This window comes from Coregonus clupeaformis, chromosome 24 (assembly GCF_020615455.1).
Source record: "Coregonus clupeaformis isolate EN_2021a chromosome 24, ASM2061545v1, whole genome shotgun sequence".
NCBI classification, from domain to species: Eukaryota; Metazoa; Chordata; class Actinopteri; order Salmoniformes; family Salmonidae; genus Coregonus; species Coregonus clupeaformis.
The window spans coordinates 32,980,483-33,004,318 of NC_059215.1; the positions used below are offsets into that span (position 1 = coordinate 32,980,483).

The 23,836-nt window shown below is 40.7% G+C and overlaps 1 protein-coding gene across 3 annotated transcripts in view; it reads left to right on the forward strand.

The window, feature by feature from the left end:
- Positions 1–23,836, forward strand: part of LOC121538280 (thymocyte selection-associated high mobility group box protein TOX-like) — a 146,679-nt gene that overhangs the window by 116,630 nt on the left and 6,213 nt on the right. For all 3 annotated transcript variants that reach the window (XM_045207145.1, XM_045207146.1, XM_045207147.1), the window contains one exon: positions 17,784–18,011. In XM_045207145.1, the coding sequence (XP_045063080.1) occupies positions 17,784–18,011 (228 nt within the window). The remainder of the gene's footprint in view (positions 1–17,783; positions 18,012–23,836) is intronic.

Genomic DNA, 23,836 nt, shown 5'->3' on the forward strand with positions numbered 1-23,836 from the left:
TTAAGATTTTATCATGGAGAAAAGAAGCACAAAAAGGAGAAAAATACTCACTATTTATTATGACTAACATAAACCTCATACAGTTCTAATACCAGTATCCAGCAAGCAAGAGCAGAGGGAAGGAAGCAATTTTCCAAATTGAGATGCACCCCAGAGAGTGAGTAGAGGGGGCGCTGACAGACTAAACAGACTGAACATGTTGCTTTTCCTGAAGAGGGGAACTCACTTACAGTACACAAAGGCCACTTAAAAGGGGCTCACCATTTCCTTTGAAGGATCAGAGCTCGTCCTCGATAGCCGTGGCGACGCTAATTAAGCCCAGCACACAACAAGCCATTATTATAGTTATTTGTTTCAATTAAACGCTCTGTGATTCTACAATAACAGCCGTGGCCCCGCTCACGAGGAAGCCATTACTCTCACCCAGGGAGCAAATGTGGTTTGGGTTAGACAGTCAGTTCGCAGGATTAGGCCATACTACCTGCTTTCGCCAGCAGTAGCACTCACTCAACACAGCTGCTGTAGGCCTACAAGCAAGAGAGGGTGTAGCATACATACTGTAGGCCTACAGTACAACCAGTAACATTTTATTTGAAAAGGCTTCGTAAGGACGACTTCATAACACATTCAGTGCATGAGCATTTCTTTATGAGAACGACCGCAAGTTAATATTTGCGTTATGTCGCAGTAACTTCACTTGTCCTGCATGTCCTTAGGGGGTGTGAACACAATATGGCCTACACAATTTACTTGACTGTTCATTCTGTGGTGGAATTGATTGAATGTTTTTTCAGAGCATAAGTGAAGTTTATAGAGAATAATAGGCCTGAACTCCGAGCGTTGCTCATTTTCCTGCCTGCCTTTTCTCTTTCTTTAGTGAAATCATGTTTGAAGGGGATCCAAATAAATGGTGCTGTGCTACATTAGTGAAGTGAATTTGACACACATTTGTCATCAAGTCTTTTCGTATGAGACAGTGGACGGCATCAGCCAAACAAAGCCTGTTGCTCCGACAACACCCCTCCCCCTCCTGACAATTAGCAATTTGTTATGTTTACGCACCATCGCTGTACCATCTCATTGAGTGGCGCAGAGAAAAAGAGGCTAGGAATGAGTCGTACTGGCAGAGCATGTTGCATAAGGTGTGCACATGGAGGAGATTATGGTTGTGACTAAGCTCGCTGATGCTCTTCGCAGGAGCGGGAACAAATATGGAAAATAACCCCTGACTTGAATTAATGGGTACAGCAGCAGCTTAAGTCAGCTAGGCTTTCTGCAGCAGCAGGGATTAGCAAGCAGTTAGCTCTTATACAGCCATAAACCAAGCCAAATTGAGTAGGGAAACCATTTCTGATTTCTGAGGACCTCATCATTTGCATTGTTATCGGAAAATATGGTTCACTAGAAAATATGCATCTAACCTTTTTAAATGCATTATGAGCTTAGTCAGTGTTTCCCCTATATTAATTTAGCAGTGGCGGGCCACCGCTGCTAAATCTTTGCCACCACTCCCCAAAATATGACTTTTATCACTTTTTTATATATAATGTTCGGGATGGTAAAACGTTTTCAGTGTAAATTTAAACGACTAAAACCAGATATAAAGTATGTAGAAAAGATAATGGATCTATACAGTGAGGGGAAAAGTATTTGATTCCCTGCTGATTTTGTACGTTTGCCCACTGACAAAGATATGATCAGTCTATAATTTGAATGGTAGGTTTATTTGAACAGTGAGAGACAGAATAACAACAAAAAAATCCAGAAAAATGCATGTCAAAAATGTTATAAATTGATTTGCATTTTAATGAGGGAAATAAGTATTTGACCCCTCTGCAAAACCCTTGTTGGCAGTCACAGAGGTCAGACGTTTCTTGTAGTTGGCCACCAGGTTTGCACACATCTCAGGAGGGTTTTTGTCCCACTCCTCTTTGCAGATCTTCTCCAAGTCATTAAGGTTTCGAGGCTGATGTTTGGCAACTCGAACCTTCAGCTCCCTCCACAGATGTTCTATGGGATTAAGGTCTGGAGACTGGCTAGGCCACTCCAGGACCTTAATGTGCTTCTTCTTGAGCCACTCCTTTGTTGCCTTGGCAGTGTGTTTTGGGTCATTGTCATGCTGGAATACCCATCCACGACCCATTTTCAATGCCCTGGCTGAGGGAAGGAGGTTCTCACCCAAGATTTGACGGTACATGGCCCCGTCCATCGTCCCTTTGATGCGGTGAAGTTGTCTTGTCCCCTTAGCAGAAAAACACCCCCAAAGCATAATGTTTCCACTTCCATGTTTGATGGTGGGGATGGTGTTCTTGGGGTCATAGGCAGCATTCCTCCTCCTCCAAACACGGCGAGTTGAGTTGATTTTGGTCTCATCTGACCACAACACTTTCACCCAGTTCTCCTCTGAATCATTCAGATGTTCATTGGCAAACTTCAGACGGGCCTGTATATGTGCTTTCTTGAGCAGGGGGACTTTGCGGACGCTACAGGATTTCAGTCCTTCACGGCGTAGTGTGTTACCAATTGTTTTCTTGGTGACTATGCTCCCAGCTGCCTTGAGGTCATTGACAAGATCCTCCTGTGTAGTTCTGGGCTGATTCCTCACCGTTCTCATGATCATTGCAACTCCACGAGGTAAGATCTTGCATGGAGCCCCAGGCCGAGGGAGATTGACAGTTATTTTGTGTTTCTTCCATTTGCGAATAATCGCACCAACTGTTGTCACCTTCTCACCAAGCTGCTTGGCGATGGTCTTGTAGCCCATTCCAGCCTTGTGTAGGTCTACAGTCTTGTCCCTGACATCCTTGGAGAGCTCTTTGGTCTTGGCCATGGTGGAGAGTTTGGAATCTGATTGATAGACTGCTTCTGTGGACAGGTGTCTTTTATACAGGTAACAAGCTGAGATTAGGAGCACTCCCTTTAAGAGTGTGCTCCTAATCTCAGCTCGTTACCTGTATAAAAGACAGCTGGGAGCCAGAAATCTTTCTGATTGAGAGGGGGTCAAATACTTATTTCCCTCATTAAAATGCAAATCAATTTATAAAATTTTTTACATGCGTTTTTCTGGATTTTTTTGTTGTTATTCTGTCTCTCACTGTTCAAATAAACCTACCATTAAAATTATAGACTGATCATTTCTTTGTCTGTGGGCAAACATACAAAATCAGCAGGGGATCAAATACTTTTTTCCCTCACTGTATATTTTTTTAGGAGATCATCTTTGAGAACTAACAATCAGCAAAATATAAACTAGACAGTCAGGTAGAAACATTTTAAATTTAAAATTCTACAAATGTCATGGCATGGGGCCACCATTGATTTTGTCATAATGTTTTTGAGTCACTCATATGGCATAAGAACATGACCCAAGCCATGGCAGAATGTGTAGAATTGCAGGCAATTAGCTTTAAAACTGCACATTTTCTCTCCGCCCCATGGCAGAATGTGTAGAATTGCATGAAATTTGTTTTAAAACAACCAAATTCTGTCTCTGCGGCCAAGAGGAGGGCATAAAAAAATATGGTTGGAGAACCCCCCCCCACTCCCCCCGCTAACTTTGCCACCGCTAATGAAAAATATCCTAGGGGAAACACTGGCTCAAAAATATATATATATAAAAAATTACATATATATATATATATAATTATAAAATTTATAAAATTTAAACAAAAAATAAAATGAAATATTAAAACAAAATAAAACTACACTGGCTTAGTACAGCAGGCGTACCCTGTCATAACCTGAAATGTATGGTTGTAGTACCCTGTTGTTTATTTATGTTTTTAATGTAATTTGAGTGTTGACACCACAATGTATTCATGTTGATCTCATGGAGTGTAGTTAAGAGTAGTTACATTTCAATTGAAGGGTAGTTACAGTAGTACTGTAAGAGTAGTTACCCAACCCCACTCCTCTGTTTGCCAAACAAAGTGGCAGGGTCAGGCTGGTGAAATTACATATTGTGCCTTTAAAGTGTTAAGGCAGATATGCCATCTCAAAATGCAGCAGAATGCTGCTCTGGAGTGTTTTTCCTTTCTTTTTCTAATAGAAAATGGCCCTGTGATGCCTCTGTTGCCTGACATTCTGTTGCCGGCTATCTCTCCTGCTGGTCTGATGTTTACAGAGAAACATAGCAAATGGCCATTAAAGGGTCCGAATTGTTCCCTCAGGCTGTTACTATGGAAATAACCCAGTACCGTTTGATTAATAGTTCATGTTTGAGTAATAGTTTTTCTCTTCTTGTTTTGCCCCTCGGTCTACAAAGCCCCATTCAGAGGGCCATGTCAGATAGAAAACAAATAAAATATAAACATCATCCAAATCGACTCAGGTTTTTTTACTTTTTGGGACTCAATGCTGTTTTGAACAGGTAGTACTCTTAACCTGTGTGGCAACACTATCAAAACATCAGATTTAATATAGTCTTAATATACAGTGCATTGGGAAAGTATTCAGACCCCTAGACTTTTTCCACATTTTGTTACGTTACAGCCTTATTCTAAAATGGATCAAATTGTTTTCTCCCCTCATCAATCTACACACAATAACCGATAATGACAAAGAAAAAACAGGTTTTTAGACATTTCTGCAAATTTATAAAAAATTAAAAACAGATATCACATTTACATAAATATTCAGACCCTTTACTCTGTACTTTGTAGAAGCACCTTTGTCAGCGATTACAGCCTTGAGTCTTCTTGGGTATGATGCTACAAGCTTGGCACACCTGTATTTGGGGAGTTTTCCCCATTCTTCTCAGCAGATCCTCTCAAGCTCTGTCAGGTTGAATGGGGAGAATCCTACCTGGATTGAAAACGAGCATTTAATCCCCCACCTCTAAATAACACGGTTGTGCTACAGAAACCCACTGGGGCCAATTAGAACGTGAGCAGAGCCAGGAAGTGCGTGGCAGATGCTTTGCCACTCTTTATGAAGAGCCGACCTCCAGGGGCCTCTCCAACAGCTTGTTAGCGAAGTGTTAATGTAATTAGTTTTCACTTAGGACTGTTTTCACCACATTATCAAATACAAGGGCTCAGCAATTTGTGCTTAGTTAGGTCCACCACTGGGCAAAGGCTTTTAGAAATGTCTCCTTTAGCCTTGACAGTAGTGCCATTGTACATAATATAATTATATATACAGGGTTGGGGAGTAACAGATTACATGTAATCAGTTACATGCAGGAATGGAATTTAAGGATTTTGGGCACTGGCCAGTCGGTCTAGTAGACTACCATTTTTACTAGCCCAGCTGCCCAGGTGCAAAATCTGGGCCATGAGATATTTGAAAATACTCAATTTCACTAGCCAGCAGGCTAGTTGAGCACATTTTTAACTAGAAAAGTACTAGCCTCAGGCTAGAGGGCCATCTTAATGTCCATCCCTGGTTACATGTAATACCAGCAAAAATATTCTAATCAGATTACAGGTACTTTAAAAAAACTATATGATTACTTAGATTACTTTTAAATTCAGAAATTATGTTTGTGAGAAAAAAAAATACATGATGACACCTTTCTGTGTTCTCAATGACATTCAATTCAGCATTGAAAACCGGTGGAAGTTGAAGTTTGTTCCACCTGAGCAAGTCTGACACACCAAATGCATTTGATGGATCCTTTTTTTCTTCTTCTAATGCCTCTTAAGGGGAAAGTAATCCAAAACTAACTGAAAGTAATCAAATTACATTTCTGAGTTTGGGTCATCAAAGGTATAGTTACTGATTACAATTTGGGACAGGTAACGGATTACATTTAGAAAGTTACCTACATTTACATTTTAGTCATTTAGCAGACGCCCTTATCCATAGAAACTTACATTGAGAGCAGACTTTTTCGTTTTGGTGGCCCAAGCAGGATTTGAACTGACCACACAGGACCAATCATTCATATGTTGAGGTTTAGTTCATATTTACCTGATCTGTTATCCTGGTAGATGTCCGGTGTGCAAGTTTTGTGTGTATACTGTATGTTTGAGGAAAACGATGTCAATATATTTTACATAAATCGTCAAGAGTTCTGAGGTTTTCCTTTGCGGGATGCCTGCCTTGGTTGCAATTTCCTGAGCCAAAGAGTCTGGTCTATAATATTCATTTCCAACCAATATTATATAATGTCTTAAATACCATGTGCCACATACATTTACACTTCCTCTTCATAATTGTTTGGGCTGAACAGTATTTCCTTTTGATTTGTGTGGTTCTCTGGACATATGCCTGGATATACTCATGGTCATGACATTCAGTCAGACTTATTATTTACAGAGGAACAGTATGACATGAGTTTCCAGATGTGTGTGGTATATAGTTAAAGCATAAATGTAAGTCTCTTGTTGGTATAGGTAGGGCTGTGACCATGTGACTTGACTAGGAAAATCTCTGGACCCTATCTATAACCAGCAATAACCAATAACCAGTCACCACAGTTCAAGCCATGCCCACTTGGCTTTTTTTCTAAACCCGCAAAGGCTTATAGACAACAGCTGCATTAAGCACTCCTCTAATAAAAGTCACCTGTTGGAAGAGTCCATTTTCCAGGGAGCTAAGGGGATACAGTAGCCAGGGATGGGCAAACATTTGAAAATACAATTACAAAATACAATGACAAAATACCATAAAGATCAATGTATCAAAATAAACTACAAAATACTATTTTGAAATGTATTTAATTAAAATACATGTATTTTGTATTTTAAAATACAGAAATGCATTTGCAAGTAGCCGGTCCGAACAGCAACAACATTCTCAATAACAGTTACAGAAACGTTTTACTTGCAATGACTGTGATATGTTGTTGTTTATCTACCTTAGTTGAATGCACTGACAGTAAGTCACTCTGGATAAGAGTGTCTGCTAAATGACCAAAATGTACAGTAAATGTACACTACCGTTCAAAAGTTTGGGGTGACTTAGAAATGCCCTTGTTTTCCATGAAAACATACATGAAATGAGTTTGAATAGGAAATATAGCAAAATGAATAGGAAATGTAGTCATTGACAAGGTTAGAAATAATGATTTTTAATTGAAATAATAAATGTGTCCTTCAAACTTTGCTTTCTTCAAAGAATCCTCAATTTGCAGCAATTACAGCCTTGCAGACCTTTGGCATTCTAGTTGTCCATTTGTTGAGGTCATTTGAAGAGATTTCACCCCATGCTTCCTGAAGCACCTCCCACAAGTTGGATTGGCTTGATGGGCACTTCTTACGCTCCCACAACAGCTCAATAGGGTTGAGATCCAGTGACTGTGCTGGCCACTCCATTATAGACATACAGTGGGGAGAACAAGTATTTGATACACCGCCGATTTTGCAGGTTTTCCTACTTACAAAGCATGTAGAGGTTTGTAATTTTTATCATAGGTACACTTCAACTGTGAGAGACGGAATCTAAAACAAAACTCCAGAAAATTACATTGTATGATTTTTAAGTAATTAATTTGCATTTTATTGCATGACATAAGTATTTGATACATCAGAAAAGCAGAACTTAATATTTGGTACAGAAACCTTTGTTTGCAATTACAGAGATCATACGTTTCCTGTAGGTCTTGACCAGGTTTGCACACACTGCAGCAGGGATTTTGGCCCACTCCTCCATACAGACCTTCTCCAGATCCTTCAGGTTTCGGGGCTGTCGCTGGGCAATACGGACTTTCAGCTCCCCTCCAAAGATTTTCTATTGGGTTCAGGTCTGGAGACTGGCTAGGCCACTCCAGGACCTTGAGATGCTTCTTACGGAGCCACTCCTTAGTTGCCCTGGCTGTGTGTTTCGGGTCGTTGTCATGCTGGAAGACCCAGCCACGACCCATCTTCAATGCTCTTACTGAGGGAAGGAGGTTGTTGGCCAAGATCTCGCGTTACATAGCCCCATCCATCCTCCCCTCAATACAGTGCAGTCGTCCTGTCCCCTTTGCAGAAAAGCATCCCCAAAGAATGATGTTTCCAACACCATGTTTCACGGTTGGGATGGTGTTCTTGGGGTTGTACTCATTCTTCTTCTTCCTCCAAACACGGCGAGTGGAGTTTAGACCAAAAAGCTCTATTTATGTCTCATCAGACCACATGACCTTCTCCCATTCCTCCTCTGGATCATCCAGATGGTCATTGGCAAACTTCAGACAGGCCTGGACATGCGCTGGCTTGAGCAGGGGGACCTTGCTTGCGCTGCAGGATTTTAATCCATGACGGCGTAGTGTGTTACTAATGGTTTTCTTTGAGACTGTGGTCCCAGCTCTCTTCAGGTCATTGACCAGGTCCTGCCATGTAGTTCTGGGCTGATCCCTCACCTTCCTCATGATCATTGATGCCCCACGAGGTGAGATCTTGCATGGAGCCCCAGACCGAGGTTGATTGACCGTCATCTTGAACTTCTTCCATTTTCTAATAATTGCACCAACAGTTGTTGCCTTCTCACCAAGCTGCTTGCCTATTGTCCTGTAGCCCATCCCAGCCTTGTGCAGGTCTACAATTTTATCCCTGATGTCCTTACACAGCTCTCTGGTCTTGGCCATTGTGGCGAGGTTGGAGTCTGTTTGATTGAGTGTGTGGACAGGTGTCTTTTATACAGGTAACGAGTTCAAACAGGTGCAGTTAATACAGGTAATGAGTGGAGAACAGGAGGGCTTCTTAAAGGAAAACTAACAGGTCTGTGAGAGCTGGAATTCTTACTGGTTGGTAGGTGATCAAATACTTATGTCATGCAATAAAATGCAAATTAATTACTTAAAAATCATACAATGTGATTTTCTGGATTTTTGTTTTAGATTCCGTCTCTTACAGTTGAAGTGTACCTATGATAAAAAATTACAGACCTCTACATGCTTTGTAAGTAGGAAAACCTGCAAAATCGGCAGTGTATCAAATACTTGTTCTCCCCACTGTAATACCAGCTGACTGCTTCTTCCCTAAATAGTTATTGCATAGTTTGGAGCTGTGCTTTGGGTCATTGTCCTATTGTATGAGGAAATTGGCTCCAATCAAGCGCAGTCCACAGGGTATGGCATGACGTTGCAAAATGGAGTGATAGCCTTCCTTCTTCAAGATCCCTTTTACCCTGTACAAATCTCCCACTTTACCACCATCAAAGCACCCCCAGACCATCACATTGCCTCCACCATGCTTGACAGATGGCATCAAGCACTCCTCCAGCATCTTTTAATTTGGTCTGCGTCTCACAAACGTTATTCTTTGTGATCCGAACACCTCAAACTTCGAATTGTCTGTCCATAACACTTTTTTCCAACCTTCCTCTGTCCAGTGTCTGTGTTCTTTTGCCCATCTTTTATTTTTATTGGCCAGTCTGAGATATGGCTTTTTCGTTGCAACTCTGCCTAGAAGGTCAGCATCCCGGAGTCGCCTCTTCACTGTTGACGTTGAGACTGGTGTTTTGTGGGTACTATTTAATGAAGCTGCCAGTTGAGGACCTGTGAGGCGTCTGTTTCTCAAACTAGACACTCTAATGTATTTGTCCTCTTGCTCAGTTGTGCACCGGGGCCTCCCACTCCTCTTTCTATTCTGGTTAGAGCCAGTTTGCGCTGTTCTGTGAAGGGAGTAGTACACAGCGATGTACGAGACCTTCAGTTTCTTGGCAATTTCTCGCATGGAATAGCCTTCATTTCTCAGAACAAGAATAGACTGACGAGTTTCAGAAGAACGTTATTTGTTTCTGGCCATTTTGAACCTGTAATCGAACCCACAATTGCTGATGCTCCAGATACTCAACTAGTCTCAAGAAGGACAGTTTTATTGCTTCTTTAATCAGCACAACAGTTTTCAGCTGTGCTAACATAATTGCAAAAGGGTTTTCTAATGATCAATTAGCCTTTTAAAATGATAAACTTGGATTAGCAAACACAACGTGCCACTGGAACACGGGACTGATGGTTGTTGATAATGGGCCTCTGTACGCCCATGTAGATATGGACAAAAAAATTGCTTTTCTTTTCGAAAACAAGGACATTTCTAAGGGCCTTTGAACGGTAGTGTATATGTGAAAATGAACATACCAAAATGAACTGCAAAGCACACTGGATATTATTATTGGGCTTGTTTCAGGGTCATGTCTAGATGGTATACAGCGTAACCTAGTTCTCCTAAACCTGCTACGAAAATTCAATTTTGACAAAAGCTGTATCCCTTCTAGACAAAACCTTGTTTGGGGGCTGAGCTCATTAGAATAATACTCAGCATGCTTTGCAATTGTCCATTCTTACGTACACATTAAACAGCCATCACTAGCACATTAGAGGTTGCTGCCTATAGACATAGACTAGAAATCACTGGCCACTTTAAGAAATGGAACACTAGCCACTTTAATAATGTTTACATATCTTGCATTGCTCATCTCATATGTATATACTGTATTCTATACTATTCTACAGTATCTTAGTCCATGCCGCTCTGACATCGCTCGTCCATATATGTACAGTGGGGAGAACAAGTATTTGATACACTGCCGATTTTGCAGGTTTTCCTACTTACAAAGCATGTAGAGGTCTGTTAATTTTATCATAGGTACACTTAAACTGTGAGAGACGGAATCAAAAACAAAAATCCAGAAAATCACATTGTATGATTTTTAAGTAATTAATTTGCATTTTATTGCATGACATAAGTATTTGATACATCAGAATAGCAGAACTTAATATTTGGTACAGAAACCTTTGTTTGCAATTACAGAGATCATACGTTTCCTGTAGGTCTTGACCAGGTTTGCACACACTGCAGCAGGGATTTTAGCCCACTCCTCCATACAGACCTTCTCCCGATCCTTCAGGTTTCGGGGCTGTCGCTGGGCAATACGGACTTTCAGCTCCCTCCAAAGATTTTCTATTGGGTTCAGGTCTGGAGACTGGCTAGGCCACTCCAGGACCTTGAGATGCTTCTTACTGAGCCACTCCTTAGTTGCCCTGGCTGTGTGTTTCGGGTCGTTGTCATGCTGGAAGACCCAGCCACGACCCATCTTCAATGCTCTTACTGAGGGAAGGAGGTTGTTGGCCAAGATCTCGCGATACATGGCCCCATCCATCCTCCCCTCAATACGGTGCAGTCGTCCTGTCCCCTTTGCAGAAAAGCATCCCCAAAGAATGATGTTTCCACCTCCATGCTTCACGGTTGGGATGGTGTTCTTGGGGTTGAACTTATCCTTCTTCTTTCTCCAAACACGGCGAGTGGAGTTTAGACCAAAAAGCTCTATTTTTGTCTCATCAGACCACATGACCTTCTCCCATTCCTCCTCTGGATCATCCAGATGGTCATTGGCAAACAGGGGGACCTTGCGTGCGCTGCAGGATTTTAATCCATGACGGCGTAGTGTGTTACTAATGGTTTTCTTTGAGACTGTGGTCCCAGCTCTCTTCAGGTCATTGACCAGGTCCTGCCGTGTAGTTCTGGGCTGATCCCTCACGTTCCTCATGATCATTGATGCCCCACGAGGTGAGATCTTGCATGGAGCCCCAGACCGAGGGTGATTGACCGTCATCTTGAACTTCTTCAATTTTCTAATAATTGCGCCAACAGTTGTTGCCTTTTTCACCAAGCTGCTTGCCTATTGTCCTGTAGCCCATCCCAGCCTTGTGCAGGTCTACAATTTTATCCCTGATGTCCTTACACAGCTCTCTGGTCTTGGCCATTGTGGAGAGGTTGGAGTCTGTTTGATTGAGTGTGTGGACAGGTGTCTTTTATACAGGTAATGAGTTCAAACAGGTGCAGTTAATACAGGTAATGAGTGGAGAACAGGAGGGCTTCTTAAAGGAAAACTAACAGGTCTGTGAGAGCCGGAATTCTTACTGGTTGGTAGGTGATCAAATACTTATGTCATGCAATAAAATGCAAATTAATTACTTAAAAATCATACAATGTGATTTTCTGGAGTTTTGTTTCAGATTCCGTCTCTCACAGTTGAAGTGTCCCTATGATAAAAATTACAGACCTCTACATGCTTTGTAAGTAGGAAAACCTGCAAAATCGGCAGTGTATCAAATACTTGTTCTCCCCACTGTATATATTCTTAATTCATTCCTTACTTAGATTTGTGTTTATTGGGTATATGTTGTGAAATTGTTATATATTACTTGTTAGATATTACTGCACTGTCGGAGCTAGAAGCACAAGCATTTCGCTACACCCACGATAACATCTGCTAAACACGTGTATTTGACCAATACAATTTGATTTGGTTTGATTTATATTTAGTTCATTTAGCAGACACTCTTATCACACCATTGTGCCATCAGACTTCTGATACCAATGCCGTGTGAAAGGGGGCCACAAAATGGTGAACCGCTATAAAAATGAAGTTGTATAGAAAAGTATTTTGAAAATACAAATTACAGCTCTCGAAAGTATCTTCTTACAAAATACATTAAAGTGTAGTTCAGCCCCCCCCAAAAAAAAATAATCTACACTACATGACCAAAGGTACAGTGGGGAGAACAAGTATTTGATACACTGCCGATTTTGCAGGTTTTCCTACTTACAAAGCATGTAGAGGTCTGTAATTTTATCATGCAAATTAATTACTTAAAAATCATACAATGTGATTTTCTGGATTTTTGTTTTAGATTCCGTCTCTCACAGTTGAAGTGTACCTATGATAAAACATTACAGACCTCTACATGCTTTGTAAGTAGGAAAACCTGCACAAGACGATTATTCCTCCTCCACCCAACTTTATAGTTTGCACTTTGCATTCGGGCAGGTAGCATTTTCCTGGCATCCGCCAAACCCAGATGGTGAAGCGTGATTCATCACTCCAGTGAACACGTTTCCACTGCGCCAGAGTCCAATGGCGGTGAGCTTTACACTCCAGTCGATGCTTGGCATTGCGCATGGTGATCTTAAGCTTGTGTGCGGCTGCTCAGCCATGGAAACCCATTTCATGAAGCTCCCGACGAACAGTTCTTGTGCTGTTGTTTCTTCCAGAGCCATTTAAGAATGATGTAGGCCACTGTGTTCTTGGGGACCTTCAATGCTACAGAAGTTTTTTGGTACCCATCCCCAGATCTGTGCCTTGACATTATTCTGTCTCGGAGCTCTACGGACAGTTCCTTCGACCTCATGGCTTGGGTTTTTGCTCTGACAAGCACTGTCAACTGTGAGACCTTATATAGACAGGTGTGTGCCTTTCCAAATCCTGTCCAATCAATTGAATTTACCACAGGTGGACATATTTCAGTTTTATTTGAATATTATTTTTTTAACCTGTTTTCGCTTTGTCATTATGGGGTATTGTTTGTAGGTTGGTGAGGAAAATAAATAATAATATATAATAATAATAATATGCCATTTAGCAGACGCTTTTATCCAAAGCGACTTACAGTCATGTGTGCATACATTTTTACGTATTGGTGGTCCCGGGGATCGAACCCACTACCCTGGCATTACAAGCGCCATGCTCTACCAATTGAGCTACAGAGGACCACCTCTTAACTTAACTTAACTTTATCAATTGTAGAATAAGGAAAAGGTCAAGGGGTCTGAATTATTGTACCTCTCAACCGGTTTTGCTTGCTGCAGCGTATAGCTCCCACTGTCATCAAACACCTCAATGACTCCACTCACTCCAAAGGGCAATAGATTCTATTCATCAGCTCTGTAGGCTGCCCATGACAGGTAAAGTGCCTTCAGAAAGTCTTCACACCCATTGACTCTTTCCACATTTTGTTTTTTTAAATGGATCAAATTTAGATTTTTGTTGTCACTGGCCTACACAATAACCTATAACGTCAAAGTGGAATTATGTTAGAACATTTTTTTAACAGATTCATAAAAAATGAAAAGCTGAAATGTCTTGAGTCAAGTATTCAACCCCTTTGTTATGGCAAGCTTAAATAAGTTCAGGAGTAAAAATGTGCTTAACAAGTCACATAATAAGTTGCATGGACTCACTCTGTGTGCAATAATAGTGTTTAGCATGATTTTTGAATGACTACCTCATCTCTGTAGCCCACACATAAGGTGGGCTCTAAGGTCCCACAGTCGAATAGTGAATAAATAATAAAAATTCAACACAAAGACCAGAGAGGTTTTCCAATGCCTCCCAAAGAAGGGCACCTATTGGTAGATGGGTAAAAAAAATAAAAACAGACATTGAATATCCCTTTAAGCGTGGTGAAGTTATTAATTAAACTTTGGATGTTGTATCAATACACCCAGTCACTACAAAGATACAGGCGTCCTTCCTAACTCAGATGCCGGAAAGGAAGGAAACCACTCAGGGATTTCACCATAAGGCCAATGGTGACTTTAAAACATTTACAGAGTTTAATGGCTGTGATAGGAGAAAACTGAGGATGGATCAACAACATTGTAGTTACTCCACAATAGTAACCTAGTTGACAGAGTGAAATTAAGGAAGCTTGTACAGAATAAAAATATTGCAAAACATGCATCCTGTTTGCATCAAGGCACTAAAGTAATACTGCAAAAAAAATGTATTTCATTTACAATACATTTGCAAAAATGTCTAAAAACATGTTTTCACTTTGTCATTATGGGGTATTGTGTGATTTATTTGATCAATTTTGAAGTCAGACTTTAACACAACAAAATGTGGAATAAGTCAAGGGGTATGAATATGTAGTTTCTGAAGGCACTGTACACATTCCCACCCATTTGAAATTGATATGCAGAACTTCTGAGATGTTTTAGAGATAACCTTACCCTTTCTGGGTTCCATTTTGCTTTTCATTTCATGTGTAAATATACATATGTGCTGGGTCCTCTGATTAAACAACCATTCCCTCTCTCCCTCCCTCCCCATCCCTCTCTTTCTCTCTCTCTCTCCCTCCCCCTCTCTCCTGTTTTGATAGTGACGCAGGTATCAGGCTGTCAAATCTAATCTCCTCTTCTCTGCACAGTGCTGTCCATTCAGAATTACAGCAACCCCTCCCCCCCTCTTCCCCATCGTCCTCTTCCCCTCTCTTCCTCTTCAGATTTCTGACAACAGCAATGCTGATTGTATGGGCCTAGAGCTGACACTTTCAAATCCAGTCCTTGACTTGCAAACTGAACATATATTTACCATCTATGTACCATCTTGTTATATGTTTATAATATAGTGCAATCAGCAATCGCTGACTGTGTGGTGTAGTGGCTGGAGAGTCATTTCTATTTTGATCTGTAAACAAGACTGGACGTACTATAACTGCAGGTTCAGTTCATTTGAAAGACCATCTTGCTTTATGCCATCAGTAAGCTGATTTTACTGTACAACGGCATTGACACTTGAACGTATAGGCTACTCAACTTTACAAATTATATTCATCCATTACATTTCATCAGTATTCTATTCCATCTGAGTTTATGTTCCATTGAAGTTATTTTCTTCTCTATCTAGTGTAGCCAACTATCATACTGTATACAGAGAGAAAATGGTGTAATGAGAGAATTTCCCTTTTTTTCTCTGACGGTTTGAGTGTTGTGCTGTGCTTTGCCATTTATAAATAAAAATGATTTTTCCTGGAAATTAATTTGCTTTTCAGTTTATTTCATTAGCTCTACTCCAATTTATTCAACTTTCACATCAAAGGCAGAGGGGAACAGATGTCGTTTCAAAGCTTTTTTTGCCTAATTGCATAAAAGTGGAAGATGATAATTTTTTTAGGAAACCACACACTCATGGAGAAGAAATGTATACTATTACATTTACATTTACGTCATTTAGCAGACGCTCTTATCCAGAGCGACTTACAAATAGGTGCATTCACCCTATAGCCAGTGGGATAACCACTTTACAATATATTTTATTTATTTTTATTTTATTTTTATTTTATTAATTTTTTAGGGGGGGTAGAAGGATTACTTTATCCTATCCTTTATACTATCCAAACCAGAAAGAGAGAGAGAGAGAGAGAGAGAGAGAGAGAGAGAACAGGCATGAGTGCATTTTCACTTAGATTGGGGTATCTTCATTCATTTCCACATCCACATCACATCCAAAGCTATATTCAAGTGACCCTTTTTTTTTATACCCAAACATTTGTGAGTCTCCGATTCTGATTAGCTAATTTCATGCTGTGTGGAAGATATTGTTTCAAATGGTTTCTTAAACAATGCCATTTCAAAGGCAATCATTTCTGTTTAGAAAGCACAGTTAAAAGGAAGACAACCACAGCTCTTAATCCCGTGATAAATATGCATGATGATTGTATGAAATGGGAATGCTTTCAACATCCTAGAGTTGCCGTTTGATAGTTGCTAGTCAAGTGATCATTCAGAATTATTTCACATGGTTTGTGTCCCTGATTGCCTGTTAATACTAGAGCAGTATGGATCAATGTTTTTTTTTTAACAGAACATTTTCAAAGTAGTTGTATTTTGTCAAATCTAACACAATGGTAACATAAACATGACATTTGGAGATAAATAGTTTGTATAGTCTTACGTGACAGTGACTACGCTACCTGAAAAAAAGCCATTCAAATGGTCACTTGAGTCACGGGGTTCAGCCATACATTTTGAATGCATGCATCTTTCATTCCACACAATCATAGATGATCATTATATATTCGGTAATTATGTAGGCTATCAAATGTGATTATTTTTCTTTATGGTCGCTAGGACTCAGGTTGTGGTGATCTTAATGGCACATCAAGCCGCAGTCCCTTCTCCTTTCCATCCTCCATTAGCTACATCCTCTCTCCAGTTTATGTTTTTCTCCCTCTCCTCAAATGGTTGATGGGCTCTACTCACATCAGGAGGAATGCAATTTTCATAAAGAATCACACAGAGGCTAGGTTGACCTGGATTTGACTTCTTCAAAGCTTTATGTGCCAAATGACTAATGTATTCATAAGCATTTGATAGACGTCAATGTCGAATATAGGCAAAAGCTGTACTTTACTGTGGAAAATATATTATGATGGCTGTTTATGATCATTCTTATTGAACCAAGTGGTTAGGTCTTGCAAGGAGGAGTAATGTGGTTTTATTTATCCTACAAATTACTGTTTAGAGCTGCAATTTGGAATTTGTCTGCTCAAATCCTTTAGATATTCTCATCCCGGGAATGCTTTATATTGGCTAAATTCCCTATCTGGCACTCATATCATGGCCACCTAACCATCCCAAGCTTTCAATTGGCTCGCTTATCCTCTCTCCTCGCCCAGAAACGAAAACATAGTCAAGCATAAAGTGTGAATGAGTAGTATAAAACAACATTTAGTTGTGATAAGGTTCTACCTAGTGTCCTCCTCTCTCCTTCAGACCATGGCACTCTGCCCAGTCTCTCTACCTCAGAGCGTGTCCTAAAATGTACACCGTACTCTGGGGAGGTAGATAGACTCGGGTGAGGGTGTCCTAAAATGTACACCATACCAGAGGCTGCTCTCTGTCTGTCAGCCGCCCTTCACCCTCGTCCTCAGTAACTGACTTGTTTTCTTTCTCTTCTCAGAAGAAGGGGCTGTTGGTTTCTCAGAACCCTCCTTCTCTAATCTGTTCTTTGTGTACTCTTGTTGGTTCTAGTTCCGTTTCTTTCGGTACAGTGCAGGGCTTTTACAATGACAGGCCCCCTTCCCTACCATTTACCTAGAAAACAAAAACATTGAGGTACCATCTACATCTCAGCTTCCACAGTTATGTTAAATCATTTTAGAATGACTAACCATGGAAGTAGAATAGGCAGAACCACCACCAACCGTTTTCATTGAGATCAGCATTTGTTGGGACTTTTATGTCAGTCGTTGCTTACAATCCTCCATCTTCCTCTTTCCTCCCCTCTCCCTTTTCCTCTCTCTCTCTCTCTGCCTCATTCCCTCCCTCGCTCCTTTCCTCTCTCCCTTCCAGATAGGCGAGAAGCGGCCCTCCTCGGAGATGACGAAGCCCAAGCCCAAACCGCAGAAGAAGAAGAAGAAAAAGGATCCCAACGAGCCGTCGAAGCCTGTCTCAGCCTATGCCCTCTTCTTCAGGGACACCCAGGCGGCCATCAAGGGCGCCAACCCCAACGCCACCTTTGGGGATGTGTCCAAGATCGTGGCCTCCATGTGGGACAGCCTGGGGGAGGAGCAGAAACAGGTACACACACACACATTGCTGAGTTTCCAGCAGATAGAGCAAGTGCACTAGCAGACAATCAAAGCCATTGTCTGTGCAGTAATTACCAGAGCACAGTGCACAGAGATAGAACTCACCTTAATGAGCTAGTTCTGCTCTTTTCTAAAGATATTCAATCTGTTTATCCCTGGTCCCTTGACTCTCATTAAAATGATTGTATTTATTTAAAAAATATTTGAGCCAAAGAGGAAACACGAGAAGAGCCTCCATGTGTTGCAGCAACAGTAGAAAATGTATTGATGTAGTCGAATGAAGTTAGACATTTTACAGACAAACCTGTTTTTGACAGACAAAACACCCACTGCAATGGTGTACCTCCTTCTAACTGTCCTGACAGCAGCTGATACAGAGCAGAGCCAATCATGTGAGTTCTAATCTAGAGTGGAATATTATGTTTCCCCTGTATTGTATTTTAGAGCAGTGTGCTAACTAAGTCACCTGAAGCGACACCCACAGCAGTTGTTGTCATCTGGATTTTCAATTGGAAGCAGTTGAAGCTACATTTTATTACGTAAGATACAAAGATAAGAGGGATGGGGGCCATTTTCAAGTCTTGCCATAGCTTTAAAGTCGATTTAAGTCAACACTGTAACTAGGTCACTCATGAACATTCAATGTCATCTTGGTAAGCAACTCCAGTGTATATTTTGCCTTGTGTTTTAGGTTATTGTCCTGTTGAAAGATGAATTTTTCTCCCAGAGTTTGTTGGAAAGCAGACTGATCCAGGTTTTCCTCTAGGATTTTGACTGTGCTTAGCTCTATTCCGTTTCTTTTTATCCTAAAAAATACCCTGGTCCTTGCCGATGACAAGCATACCCATAACATGATGCAACCACGCCATGCTTGAAAATATGAAGAGTGGTACTCAGTGATGTGTTGTGTTGGATTTGCCCCAAGCATGACGCTTTGTATTCAGGACATAAAGTTAATTTCCATTACCATTTTTTTTGCAGTTTTACTTTAGTGCCTTATTGCAAACAGGATGCATGTATTGGAATATTTTTATTCTGTACAGGCTTTCTTCTTTTCACTCTGTCATATAGGTTAGTAATGTGGAGTAATTACAATGTTATTGATCCATCCTCAGTGACTGGGTGTATTGATACACCATCCAAAGTGTAATTAATATCTTCAGCATGCTTAAAGGGATATTCAATGTCAGCTTTAAAATATATATATGTATCTACCAATAGGTGCCCTTCTTTGCGAGGCATTGGAAAATCTCCATGAAATTTGTGGTTAAATCTGTGTTTGAAATTCCTTACAGATAATTATATGTGTGGAGTACAGAGATTAGGTAGTCATTCAAAAGTCACGTTAACCCCCTAGAGTCGATGTCTGCGCCCCCGTGGAAATCAATTAGCATAATAAAAAAAATATCATAAATATCTGGCAGATTAAGATGGAGATCTGTTTTTTTGCATTGGATGGGTCTCAATCCCCCGCATCCACCGATGTCGCACTTCCGCCTCTGCGGTGAAAGGTGATAGAGCTAGAGCAGTGTTTGTAAGACCATGAGACATCCCGAAAATCGGTCTTCTCACAAAATTGGCCTACAAACTATTATGACCCTATGGAAAGATGAGACTCTCACGAACACAATGGTGTTCTCCATTTTGCTACGACCCCCACAAGCATCTTGGGACTCGTCTGAAGTTGATACAGCCGATCTGCCAACTCCTGTCTGTAGCATCCGAACAGTTTGGCTTACACACTAATATGACCCCTCTGTGAAAAGTTGAGACTCTCACAAACACGGAGATGTCGTTTTGCTCTAGGACGCCCACAGGCCTCATAATACTTGTCTGAAGTTACCTGTTGAAATAATGAATGGAAGTACAGTATACAGTACATTCGGAAAGTATTCAGACCCCTTGACTTTGTCCACATTTTGTTACGTTACAGCCTTATTCTAAAATTGATAGGAAAATATCAATCTACACACAATACCCCATAATGACAAAGTGAAAACATGTTTTTATAAAGTTTTGCACATTTATACAAAATAAAAAACAGAAATACCTTATTTACATAAGTATTTAGACCCTTTGCTATGAGACTCGAAATTGAGCTCAGGTGCATCCTGTTTCCATTGATCATCCTTGAGATCTTTCTTCTTCCACCTGTGGTAAATTCAATTGATTGGACATGATTTGGAAAGGCACACACCTGTCTATATAAGGTCCCACAGTTGACAGTGCATGTCAGAGCAAAAACCAAGCCAGGATGTCGAAGGAATTGTCCGTAGAGCTCCGAGACAGGATTGTGTCGAGGAACAGATCTGGGGAGGGTACCAAAAAATGTCTGCAGCATTGAAGGTCCCCAAGAACACAGTGCCCACCATCATTCTTAAATGGAAGAAGTTTGGAACCACCAAGCCTCTTCCTAGAACTGGCCGCCCAGCCAAACTGAGCAATCGGGGGAGAAGGGCCTTGGTCAGGGAGGCAACCAAGAACCCGATGATCACTCTGACAGATCTCCAGAGTTCCTCTGTGGAGATGGGAGAACCTACCAGAAGGACAACCATCTCTGCAGCATTCCACCAATCAGGCCTTTATGGTAGAGTGGCCAGACGGAAGCAACTCCTCAGTAAAGGGCACATGACAGCCCGCTTGGAGTTTGCCATGAGAAACAAGATTATCTGGTCTGATGAAACCAAGATTAAACTATTTGGCCTGAATGCCAAGTGTCTGGAGGAAACCTGGCACCAACCCTACGGTGATGCATGGTGATGGCAGCATCATGCTGTGGGGATGTTTTTCAGCGGCAGGGACTGGGAGACTAGTCAGGATCGAGGGAAAGCTGAACAGAGCAAAGTACAGAGAGATCCTTGATGAAAACCTGCTCCAGAGCCCTCAGGACCTCGGACTGGGACGAAGGTTCACCTTCCAACAGGACAGCGACACTAAGCACACAGCCAAGACAACGCAGGAGTGGCTTCGGGACAAGTCTCTGAATGTCCTTGAGTGGCCCAGCCAGAGCCCGGACTTGAACCCGATCAAACATCTCTGGAGAGACCTGAAAATTGCTGTCAGCAACGTTCCCCATCCAACCTGACAGAGCTTGAGAGGATGTGCAGAGAAGAATGGGAGAAAATCCCCCAATACAGGTGTGCTTGTAGCTTCATATCCAAGAAGACTCGAGGCTGTAATCGCTGCCAAAGGGGCTTCAACAAAGTACTGAGTAAACGGTCTGAATACTTACAGTATCAGTCAAAAGTTTGGACAAACCTACTCATTCCAGGGTTTTTCTTTATTTTTACTATTTTCTACATTGTAGAATAATAATGAAGACATCAAAACTATGAAATAACACATATGGAATCATGTAGTAACCAAAAAAGTGTTAAACAAATGAAAATATATTTTATATTTGAGGTTATTTTCCTTGACAGCTTTGCACACTCTTGGCATTCTCTCAACCAGCTTCATGAGGAATGCTTTTCCAACAGTCTTGAAGGAGTTCCCACACTCTGTGGTCCATCTCATCCCAAACCATCTCAATTGGGTTGAGGTCGGGTGCTTATGGAGGCCAGGTCATTTGATGCAGCACTCCATCACTCTCCTTCTTGGTCAAATAGCCCTTACACAGCCTGGAGGTGTGTGGGTCATTTTCCTGTTGAAAAACAAATTATAGTCCCACTAAGCCCAAACCAAATGGGAAGGCGTATCACTGCAGAATGCTGTGGTAGCCATGCTGTTTAAGTGTGCCTTGAATTCTAAATAAATCACAGACAGTGTCACCAGCAAAGCACCCCCACACCATCACACCTCCTCCTCCATGCTTCACGGTGGGAACCACACATGCGGACATCATCTGTTCACCTACTCTGCTTCTCACAAAGACACAGCGGTTGGAACCAAAAATCTCAAATTTGGACTCATCAGACCAAAGGACAGATTTCCACCGGTCTAATGTCCATTGCCCATTGCTCAAGTCTCTTCTTCTTATTAGTGGCCTTTAGTAGTGTTTTCATTTTAGCAATTTGACCGTGAAGGCCTGATTCACGCAGTCTCCTCTGACCAGTTGATGTTGAGATATGTCTGTTAATTGAACTCTGTGAAGCATTTATTTTCTAATGAACTTATCCTCTGCAGCAGAGGTAACTCTGGGTCTTCCTTTCCTGTGGCGGTCCCCATGAGAGCCAGTTTCATCATAGCGCTTGGTGTTTTTTGCGACTGCACTTGAAGAAACTTTCAAAGTTCTTGAAATGTTCCGTATTGACTGACCTTCATTTCTTAAAGTAACGATGGACTGTCGTTTCTCTTTGCTTATTTGAGCTGTTCTTGCCATAATATGGACTTGGTCTTTTACCAAATAGGGCTATCTTCTGTATACCACCCCTACCTTGTCACAACACAACTGATTGGCTAAAATGCATTAAGAAGGAAATAAATTCCACAAATTAACTTTTAACAAGGCACACCTGTTAATTGAAATGCATTCCAGGTGACTACCTCATGAAGCTGGTTGAGAGAATGCCAAGCGTGTGCAAAGCTGTCATCAAGGCAAAGGGTGGCTACTTTGAAGAATTTCAAATATAAAATATACTTTGATTTTTTTAACACTTTTTTGGTTACTACATATTCCATATGTGTTATTTCAAAGTTTTGATATATTCACTATTATTCTACAATGTAAAAAATAGTAAAAATAAAGAAAAACCCCTATGAGTAGGTGTGTCCAAACTTTTGACTGGTACTGTATGTAAATGTGATTTCCGTTTTTAATTTTTAATACATTTGCAAAAATGTTTTTACTAAATACCTGTTTTTGCTTCGTCATTATGGGGTATTGTGTGTAGATTGAGGGGAAAAAACGATTAAATCAATTTTAGAATAAGGCTGTTACGTAACAAAATGTGGAAAACGTCACGGGATCTGAATACTTTCCGAATGCACTGTATATGGAGACTGTTTAAGTGCCAAAAATAACAAATGTTTCCTGATCTCTCTTATATCTCTCAGATATAGGACAGACACTTCAGAACAAACTTCCTTTTGAGTTGTTTTGGGACTATCTGTTGTTCCATGTAGTGCAGAAGAAAATAAGGAAGGGAAGTGCTGCTAAGGGACATAATAGTAGATTTTGGTAGACAGAAGGTGCTCTTTGGTAAAAGTGGTCCAATGAATTCTGTAACCACTCCTTCTTCAAATCAGGGTTGATTGGAAAAAGCTGTTCAAAAGAGGACATTGTATTATCATATCTTTGTACTCCCTGACGAAGGCCATGCAGCCAAAACGCGTCTGTTTTTAAACTTTGTTTCCATTGAACATGCCATACAAATAAAGGCATTTTAATTAATTATATGAAGAGTGTCTTGGTCCTCCTTTCTGTTATTCAGTGTGTTTGTATGGGTTAATAGCAGTAAGGCCAAATAAAAATGTATCTATTTTTGAGGAGGGTCTCAAAATTCCAAATCAAATAGCAAAATTATCCTTGGTATGACCTTCTTAAACGGGTTTAAACACTATTATTGCACACAGAGGGAATACATGCAACTTATTATGTAACTTGTTGAGCTCATTTCTACTCCTGAACTTATTTAGGCTTGCCATAACAAAGGGGTTGAATACTTATTGACTCGGCATTTCAGCTTTTCAGTTTTATATATATATTTCTTTTTCTAAAAACATAATTCCATTTAAATCTAAATTTAATCCATTTAAAATTCAGGCGGTAACACATGAACATGTGGAAAAAGTCAAGGGGTGTGAATACTTTCTGAAGGCACTGTATCTGTATCAGTCTATTAAGGAGAATAAGCTGTATTGTTCATCTTCTTC